This window comes from Didymosphaeria variabile, assembly GCF_027946475.1.
Source record: "Didymosphaeria variabile strain IMI 356815 chromosome Unknown scaffold_8, whole genome shotgun sequence".
NCBI lineage: Eukaryota > Fungi > Ascomycota > Dothideomycetes > Pleosporales > Didymosphaeriaceae > Didymosphaeria > Didymosphaeria variabile.
Genome location: NW_026611627.1, coordinates 176,920 through 186,387, shown reverse-complemented (window position 1 = coordinate 186,387; position 9,468 = coordinate 176,920). Strand labels below are relative to the sequence as shown.

The 9,468-nt window shown below is 49.9% G+C and overlaps 3 protein-coding genes across 3 annotated transcripts; 2 read left to right on the top strand and 1 right to left on the bottom strand.

Annotated features, from left to right (window-relative positions):
- Nucleotides 1-279: 279 nt before the first annotated feature.
- Nucleotides 280-1,167, top strand: N0V89_010287 (uncharacterized protein; the record flags this gene model as incomplete). Its single annotated transcript, XM_056219031.1, has 2 exons — nucleotides 280-286; nucleotides 596-1,167. 2 exons carry the CDS (start codon nucleotides 280-282, stop codon nucleotides 1,165-1,167), a joined length of 579 nt encoding a protein of 192 aa, XP_056066158.1.
- A 4,112-nt stretch (nucleotides 1,168-5,279) lies between these two features.
- Nucleotides 5,280-5,973, bottom strand: NAA30 (N-alpha-acetyltransferase 30; the record flags this gene model as incomplete). The annotated part of the gene is made up of 2 exons (XM_056219030.1): nucleotides 5,280-5,735; nucleotides 5,788-5,973. 2 exons carry the CDS (start codon nucleotides 5,971-5,973, stop codon nucleotides 5,280-5,282), a joined length of 642 nt encoding a protein of 213 aa, XP_056066157.1.
- Nucleotides 5,974-6,177: 204 nt separating this feature from the next.
- Nucleotides 6,178-8,218, top strand: LRO1 (phospholipid:diacylglycerol acyltransferase; the record flags this gene model as incomplete). The annotated part of the gene is made up of 3 exons (XM_056219029.1): nucleotides 6,178-6,513; nucleotides 6,578-7,985; nucleotides 8,043-8,218. The coding sequence occupies 3 exons, from the start codon at nucleotides 6,178-6,180 to the stop codon at nucleotides 8,216-8,218; spliced, it is 1,920 nt and encodes a 639-aa protein (XP_056066156.1).
- Nucleotides 8,219-9,468: the final 1,250 nt, after the last annotated feature.

The window sequence follows — 9,468 nt, the reverse complement described above, 5'->3', positions numbered from 1 at the left end:
GCTAAGAACATTATGCGTACCGTGTTTGGAAATGGCATACGGTCCGAGAAGAGCTCTAGTACAATGGATGCAATACTTGATGAACTGGCGATGCTTATTATGACTGATATACCAAAATGGCTAAATGGATAGCGCGGTTGCCTAGTCAGGGCGTATTGGTGCCTTGCGCACGGCCCGCTCGGTAGGAAGGGGGCAGCTGATATAAATTCCGACGAGCATCGCATTTGGATGGATGAACGCGAAAATGCACTGTCCGCGATCGGATAAAAACCCTACAACATGTCTAGTGGCGCTACTTTCTTTGATCTTCCGAGAGAAATGCGCGACATCATCTACGATTTGGCATACGAGGATCTTGACATTCTCAAGCATAGCAACATTCACGCCAAATGAGTCGTCTACACCTCAACGTCCGCTCCACTTCTCTACGTTGACGCTCAAATCACGGAAGAATTGCAATGTCTTATCTACAAAGATCACAAGATAGTCATACCCATCCAGGAACCATTCCAATATCTCAAGGGCGAAAAGACCATCGATACAAACACGGACCATATATCTCATTAACGAAGGTTTGGCACAAAGAGCATCTCAGTCGAGATAATACAGACGTCCGAAGTCTGCAAAACCGAGACTAGTGCGGATGGAAAGCCTTCCTCGCCCACAGAAGACTATGAATTCTGGCCTAAAAATGGCGAAAACTGTGCAAAGATGATCACTCAGGCCTTGCTCAACTTGAAGTCCTCTTTTCCAAACGTGGAGTCCGTTGATATCGTCTTGTGGGACTTGAATAAAGCCGCCTTCTATGTTTCCGATTGGAAAGAAGCCATTGCCGCGTTACAAAGCGGTTGGAAAGGTCTACGGGTCTTTATCGACCTCTATGTTTTCGACTACTATGACGAAAACGCTGGAGATGGAGAATTTAACTACAGTCAGGGTTGGGATCAACAATACAAGGAACAGAAGGATGTGTACTTTACGGTGACTAATCTGAAGTGGAAAGAACCGGCCAAGGATGATGAGCACTATCACGGACAGGTGATGGATCCCGCTGCTTGGGAGCTGTTGGATGACGAGGATCCGCCATCGGAGTCGGTCTTTGAGAACGCATTGAATCTGTATTCTACGACTGTTCGCCCGATGTACGTCACATGCTTGACTGATTGAATGCATGTGTAGTTAGCCTGCCAGAATGCTTTGCACTTGCAATATACCACTCTCCCATTTGGATTATATTCGATTTGGATCAGAAGTCTGTCGCATCTGCTTTGTTAAAGCATGCTGTCTCTCTATCGTCTGCGATAGGACGCACAATGTATCCGCAGATGCGCCTTTTGATATTATTATACCATACGTTACATCGTGGAGCAGTGCTTGTAGTATAGCCATGATACGGACAGCTGCACAGAACTAACGACGGAGTGAGGCGAATGATTCGAGCGCATCGAAACCCAGTAAGAGCTCCAAGCTGCCTGCCACAGTCTCTTTGAGTATTGAGTATGCCCGCAGAACGCAAAAGACCACATGCCGCGGAGGTGAGTACTCTTCAGCTACCCAATTAGAGGATGGTTGAGGTGGAGGTGAAAGGTAGATACACTGTTGTGATACGGCAAATTGACTGGCTGACTAAGATGAAAGAGGAAGGTCCTGATATAACTCTGGTGTCAGGTGATCATAGCTGTCAAGCGCTCTCTATAGGGGTTCGACCTGAAATATTAGTGTGTAGAGTGCTAATCTCTTTTTTCAAGACTGTGCCATCTAACATATTTCCCCCTCAAAGGACGCGCTGCGTATTTCAGGGATCTTGAAAGGGTTAAAAGAGTAAGACAATATGCCTCTCACTTCGTGAAAAATGCTATATGCTTGCACATGAGGTTTAGTTACGCACTTTTGTTGCCTAGCGAACAAGAGTCAGAGGATCAAAGACAGACGGAGATGCATTAGCTTTATGGTTCACCGAACGCAATCCACAGATTAGATAGAAACAAAATCGTAGACCAGGGAATCCATGAAGATGCCTTACAGACACCCCAATTCTAATCCCGTAGGTTGTATCAGTATGTCTTGCAGATGTCAAGCTCTAAGATCTCCCGTCCCATGGGGGTCTCTTGGGGTCGTTTTGATCATACCAGTGTGCGGTTGATGTCGTACAACAGTGTTGAAAGAGCGCAAAGCAGGCCTGCGAGCCTTCGCCTTTCCAGAAACCCACCCCATGTGGCGTCATCAATGAGGATTTTAATCAGCCAGGAGCACATTCCCACATAAATTTAACCAATTTCGAATTTCCGTTCGTAGCGCACTTCGTGAGTAGAGAATAATTAAGGGACACGAACGCGGGTTTGATTACATTGAAGAAGCTGGATATGGCGGTTTTCGGAAAAGCTCCGGATATTGGAGGGCGACAAACTCACAGAATTATTGTCCAGCCTCCATGGCCCATGGTGCAATACAATCCGGTCAGACAAATTTCCCAGAGGAATCGTTCCATACATCCATGCTGAACTCACTGTAGTCCTTTTAAAAGGGTGCACACATATGTTCAGCTTTGACCAAGATCCGCGAAAGTCGCGCTCCATGGCGTGGACTGCTTCCAGTCTTGGAAATAAGACACAGGTACAGAAAGTCAATGGGAGCTTAGAGTTGTGCGAAGAGGATAAAGTGATGTCCCCAGACTTAATTACGCCGGCAATGCTAGGAGAAAGAAGTGGGTTATGTATATCTGATGAGCGGATAAAGCCACAAACGATCTCTTTCCCCATGCATGTTCATGTGCAGGTTTTCCCAATGGCGTTGCGAGAGGGCACTTTCCGACGGTCATGTTCAGTTTTGGTGTTGTTTTTGAAAGGGCGCAGGCCACATGCAAGGCTACAAATGAGTTGTAGAAGCTTCGCGGCCACGAAAGTTCTTTTCGTCGGACCTTGGAGAAGCGCAGCCACATTTTTAGGTATAGACGAATGTTTAGTGGTCGTTCTCCATCATATTGCGTGGCAGATTTCTTTGAGAGACCCAGAGGCCCGAGCCCACATGGGAAGGCATTCCACTTTTTGAAACAATATGGGCAAAGTGCGGGGAGAAGACAGAAAGGAGTGTACGGGGTTTATATAGTAGGTTTCAAGGGCTATAGACTGCTGGACCGACACCTAGTCCCACGCAATTGCGTCTTTACAAGACGCTTCCTTCCCATGATTCCTTCTTTTGAGTGTTTTGGAACACATCGGAATCACGCATGGACGTCTTCCAACATACACGGTTCTTGATCTTGCTTTTCAGGAGGAGCATACGGCACATCGACGCGAACAAAGTGATCCTGGTGAAGACACCCATGAGGCTTTGTACAGTCTTTTTTTAGAAAAAGAAAGAGGCGAAAGAAACACATGGAGAAACTCGTCTTCCACTTTTAGCGCTCTAGAGGCTGGAGACGCGCATGATTTGATATGCCCCGCGTTTTTGTGTCCTTGCGAACGAGGTGACCGTGCAAAGAATGAGAGGTGTAGAGAGGTTTCATGCAAGAGGTTGACTGAAAGTACATCAAACCCGCAAGTGCCAGACCCGACTTGTCGCATTATTGCAGCTCGTTCAGAATTGTCAAGGAAACAGCTTTACCACGACCATGACATTGCCAGCGATCATCTTGTTCAAGAGACAAAACACATCAAATTTTGTCCTGTCCTTTTGAGAAAGTGCACGCTCTTGGACATGCACTCTGATTCTTTAGAAATAATACAGGCACAAGCAGGACACACATGTGTGTTTTGCCAGCTTCGAACGACATAGAGACAGAAGAGACATGTTTCTGGTCCTTTCTAATTTTAATGCCACTGGAGAGGGCATCATTGTATGAGGGGTTTGGAAGAATTTGTAATTGCTTTTATACCCTACTTCGGCTGGATATACGTCGATCGAGCGTGCGATTATAGACTGTGTATAGCAGCTCTTGGAAACAGTTCTTTCCCATGATCCCAAAAAGAAAATATGGTTGTGCAGAGGAAACGAAAGAACAAGCTTCCCACAGACATTTTTGCGATGGATTTCCTGTTGTGGAGAAGCACACCACATGGAATCGTGGGCTTCAGAATTCTGAAGCATGTGTTGCATTGGGGGTTTGCTGTTGATTTCTGGAGAAACCAAGCTCAAGACGCACATGTAATCTTCCGCCATGGGTTTTATGTCACTCAGATATACCAAGTGAGCAGAGGAAGAGGCAGGTCCGGCTGGTATTTGCACGCATACTTGATCGGAAATGGGCCGGACAATTGGAGAATATGACTGCATGCATGGCAGCCTCAGAAAAGCTCGTCCACATGAGTGGCACTTCTGCATATTTTGACAGATGTAATTCCCGTAGGACAGCCTCCCACAGCCGTAGCTGCTTGTTCTTTACATTTTGAAGAAGCGCACAGCATGGCAAGGTGAGGGGTGAAATTTTTGAGGAGTCATGCGGCATAGAACTGAGTATCCTCCATTTTTTAGACCTTCCAAAGGAGACAATCTCACATGGATTCCACAAACTAATGCCTCTCAGCGGCATGAGAAGTGTAGATAAGAGAAGGGACACACGCATGGTTTTGAGACAATGACAAGGTCGCACATGAAGCGAATCAGCGTGTTTAGAGCTCATGTGTATGGCAGAGCCACGAGCCTCCTCCTTCCCATTTATCATTTGCACCGATGGTTTGGTGACTGCGAGTCGCGAAAGGACAACTCCGCGCAGCCATAATAGATTGCCAGGTAGTTTCTATAACGACGCGGCCACATGAGACGGGCTGACCCGGATTTGGAAAGCCTCGCCATCAGTTCGCGCGAATTGATTTTTTTGAGCGACTCAGAGGGCGAGACGCACATGCTTCCCTTTGCCACCGATTTTGTTTCGCAAAGGGCGTTGGAAGAGTGTAAGGAGCAGAAAGATTGGAAATTTTGAGGCGGACTTTATAGCGTCAATGGACTCGTAAGGGACGAGATGAGCTATGGAGATGCACAAAGGCAGGGCTTTTGATCATGTGATTACAAACTGTGCCATGACTGTCAGGTTATGTCTAATTTGCCGTCCACTCAAGCGCCTGCACGTGTTCCTTCCACTAGATACGCTGCTCCGCAGCATTCCTGCTCAGATTTCCGAACGCTCGCTGATGTCGTCATGTGGCACGGCATTAGAAGCTCTTCCTGTCTTTCTATTGTGCCTCGAATGACTTGATGACGGTCAATCGTTGACTTGTATCCACTTCACATAACGTTATTCACTATCCGTGTCTACCAGGGCCGCAACGGCGGCTCTACGGTATTCAAGTAACAAAAGCCTGTTCTCCCACCCCCACATCCTGGGCAAATCCCCTGTACTCCTCCATCTTCGGCGGCCCGCCCATCATCTGCCCCGCCGGCGCCGTCTCCATTCCCGGTGGTCTCTTCAGCGCCGTACCCTCCTTCATATAGAGTATTAATCTAAACGCCGCATTTCCATTGAGGTAATATCTGTGCAGACGTTTGCTTCTCAGAAAGCCCAAGCGTTCGTACAGCTTGAGCGATGCCGTATTTGTGACCTCGGTTTCGAGCACGATCTCGTCGGCATCGCGAGCGGCCATAGCATCAATGGCCATGCACACAAGTTTTGTAGCGATTCCTTTGCCGCGGTGCGATTCGCGGACGGCGAGCATGGCGATGTAGCCGCGGAAGGGGCCGCTGCGGTGGGGCTCGAGCTTGCAGACTACGACGCCGATGAGCTCATTTGCGCTATCTAGCGCCTGACGCCGTATTAGCGAGACTATATCAGATCGTCAAGGGGGGAAAACATACCATGTAGCACAGATCCCCCCATTGATACAGAAAGTACCGGTAGACATAGATGCTGTAGGGTTCCGAGAGGTCCTTGGAGATCAGCTGCCGAATCGCAGGTAGATACGTCTCCTCCTTCGATCCATCATACTGCACATACTGCAGCGCATCGCCATCCTTCTCCTTCGCATCCGTGTCGTCGCCCATCGAGGGTTGTCGTTGAAGTTAAGGTGGGGTGATCGGAACGGCGTCGGATTAAGCTTTGGCGCTTTCCGAAGCTATGACGCGCCCCTAAAACACCCCTCCGACAGCTTTCACATGCGCGGATGAGCCGCTAATTTAGCTGCGCACAACCTCGTGGTCGATCCTATGGCTCTGTCCACTGGCCTTCTTTCCACCTCACCGTAGTCTATGTCATTCCTCAGGCGCCGCTTCGGCGGCGGAAGCAAAGAAGACTCCTCCACCGATGTCTCCCGCGAGCCTACGCCAGATCCGGACCGTCCCGCGAACCTCCGCCTCATCACGGCGGAGAAACTGCACACGTTGAAGAAGGGAGCCAAGGTCAAAAATGGGAAGAAGAAGAACTTTTGGATATTCACGCTCGGAGGCCTGGCCGGCGTGATGGCGGCGGCGTTCTTTGCGGGCAGCAACGACATGATCGATTTGAGCAGTTTGGAGGGTGTCAATCTGGACAGTATCCTGGATGCGCTTCCGCAGGGGTTCTTGAGAGATGCGCAACAACTGCAGGTACGTGAAGGCTGGCGTCGCAGAAGCGACAAGGATTTGAGTGCTGATTTGCGCAACTCAGTAGAAACAAGAACGCGATGCCGTAAACTACGACTCCTTCGCCGTGGGACTGCATGCCCGGTCGCAGGGCATATCGGCTGTACACCCTGTAATCATGATACCCGGCGTCATATCCACAGGCCTCGAGTCATGGGGCACAGAGGACGATTCGCGGCAGTACTTCAGAAAGCGACTTTGGGGCTCATGGTCTATGATGCGGGCACTCGTCCTAGACAAGCCAAGCTGGAAGAAGCACATAATGCTGGACACGAAGACCGGATTGGACCCACCAGGCGTCAAGCTGCGAGCTGCGCAAGGCTTCGATGCTACAGACTTCTTCATCACGGGGTACTGGATCTGGAATAAGATCCTCGAGAATCTAGCGACCATCGGATATGACCCCACAAACGCCTTTACGGCCGCATACGATTGGCGTATGTCCTACATGAACTATGAGATTCGCGATCAGTACTTCACCCGCTTAAAAGCCCACATTGAGATCGCAGTCCGTGTCCAGAACAAGAAGGTCGTTCTCCTCTCTCATTCCATGGGCTCGCAAGTCCTATACTACTTCCTGCACTGGGTCGAAGCGGAAGGTCACGGAAACGGCGGCCCAGGCTGGGTAGAAGCCAACATTGACTCTTGGATCAATATCTCGGGGTGCATGCTCGGCGCACTAAAAGGCTTGCCCGCAGTTCTCTCCGGCGAGATGAAAGACACCGCCCAACTCAACGCCTTCGCCGTTTACGGCCTCGAAAAGTTCCTCAGCCGCCACGAACGCGCAGAGTTATTCCGAGCCATGCCTGGCATTTCCTCCATGCTTCCACTGGGTGGAAATGCTGTCTGGGGCGACCACACCGGTGCGCCGGACGACCAACCGGGTCAGAACATCTCATACGGGAACTTCATCCGTTTTGCACGAGAAAGTAATTCAAGTCTTACGAAGACAAATTTGACCGTCGAAGAGAGCTTTCCGTATCTGTGGAAAAACAGCGAACAGTGGTATAAGGAGATGGTGCAAAGGAGCTACTCTCACGGTGTCGCCCACACCAAGCGCGTGGTCGAGGATAACCAGCTTATTCCCGCGAAGTGGATCAATCCGCTCGAGACAAGGTTACCGCTAGCACCAAGTCTAAAGATATATTGCTTCTACGGTATCGGCAAGCCGACTGAGCGCGCGTACTACTACAGGGACGACCACGATCCGTTGAGCAAGCTAAATATCACACTCGATACGACGTTCGCCAGTGGGCCGGTCGATCATGGTGTGGTCTTAGGTGAGGGTGACGGCACAGTGAATCTGCTAAGTAGCGGGTACATGTGTGCGAAGGGGTGGAAGATGAAGCGGTACAATCCAGCGGGTGTCAAGGTCACGACTTACGAGATGCCGCACGAGCCGGACCGCTTTAGTCCGCGAGGTGGACCGAACACTGGTAAGTCGTTCCGTTCTCTCATCTAGCATTGGGTATGGCTTATAATTGACCGCACAGGCGATCACGTCGACATCCTTGGCCGCTCCTCCCTCAACGACCTTATTTTGCGCGTTGCCGGTGGCCGGGGCGAACTCATTGAAGAGACGATACACTCTAATATCAGGGAGTACGCCGAGAAGGTCAAGATTTATGACGAGGATGAGCCAGGCGAGCGGATGCGTGTACCGCCTTGACCTCATGTGAAATATGTCGTGGAAGATGTAATGATATGCCGCGGCGTTTGTATAGATGGACTCCGCTCAACGCTTGATACCATTTACATAGACCAATGGACTTTTGTTATTCGAGCGAGAGAGTCGAGGCTCTCGACCTCTTGCGCATCATCTCGTGTACCACCAGTCGAATCACGCTATAAGAGCTCTGGAACTCCCCTTGATTGCTTCCTTACACTCTATGCTTGCAACCTCACTAAAAGAAGCAAAAGACATTTACCATGTGCTGTCGGGCTCCTGGGCCTGGAGACTGAAATAGGCTTCAAGCACTTGCATGGCGCGCTGCTTGTGCTCTCTACAAAGCCGCAATCCAGCATCTTATGTGAGCGGGTGAGCGGTCTGGAAAGCCTCTCGACTTTACCTCTGTGCTTCCTCACATTCCGTTCTCGCCCATGCTAAAGAGATGCACATCTATTATATGTGGTGCCCCACTCCGTCTGCCGCATCAAAGCTCTGCGCATGCTCGGCCTTGAGGTGCTGCTCCGCTCTCTCCAAAGGACCTGCGCAACATGGCGATGTGCGCGAACGAGGTATATGAAACCTCTCAATGTCCTCTGCTTATTCTTTCTCTACACACAACCCAGTCCTTTGCTACTTGACTAAAAGCATGACTGCATCCGTAACATGGGGCCGCGAGCTCGCTGTGGCTCTACAAAAAAAAGTGGATGCCGGATCTATGGCGTGCTCTCCTTGTGTTCCAAGGCCAACCCACAAGAGCTTTATGTGAGAATGCGAGAGCGAGCTCGTCTTTACAAAATCTATGTTCGGGAACCTACATGCTTCATCTGCCTTCCCTCAATGCGCTACTAAAACCGCCCAGCAAATCAACGTACGGTCCGCCGAGCTCGCTCTGGCCGTACAAAAGAGACCTTCAAGCGGTTCATGACCTTCTGTCCCTTTTCATCACAGTGACTTCGAATATTGGACATGAGGGTGTGCGGTGTTCTTTGTCGAATCCCTTCTTCAGGACTTTGAGACCTAGCGCAGGTGCATGGTATAAAACCTTGCAACAATCCTTCTGCCTACTTTCTCACACGTTACCCTCCTCCATCTACCAAAATACCGATACTGTGAGCGCATGTGTGGCGTCGAGCTCGGCTTTGGCTGTAATAAAGTGGCTGATCCATATGGACATGGAGTGGTGCTCGAGCTCTAAAACTTACTCCTTGGGTAGTCATGTGGGTGGGCGGATGTTGTACAAAAACCTGCTA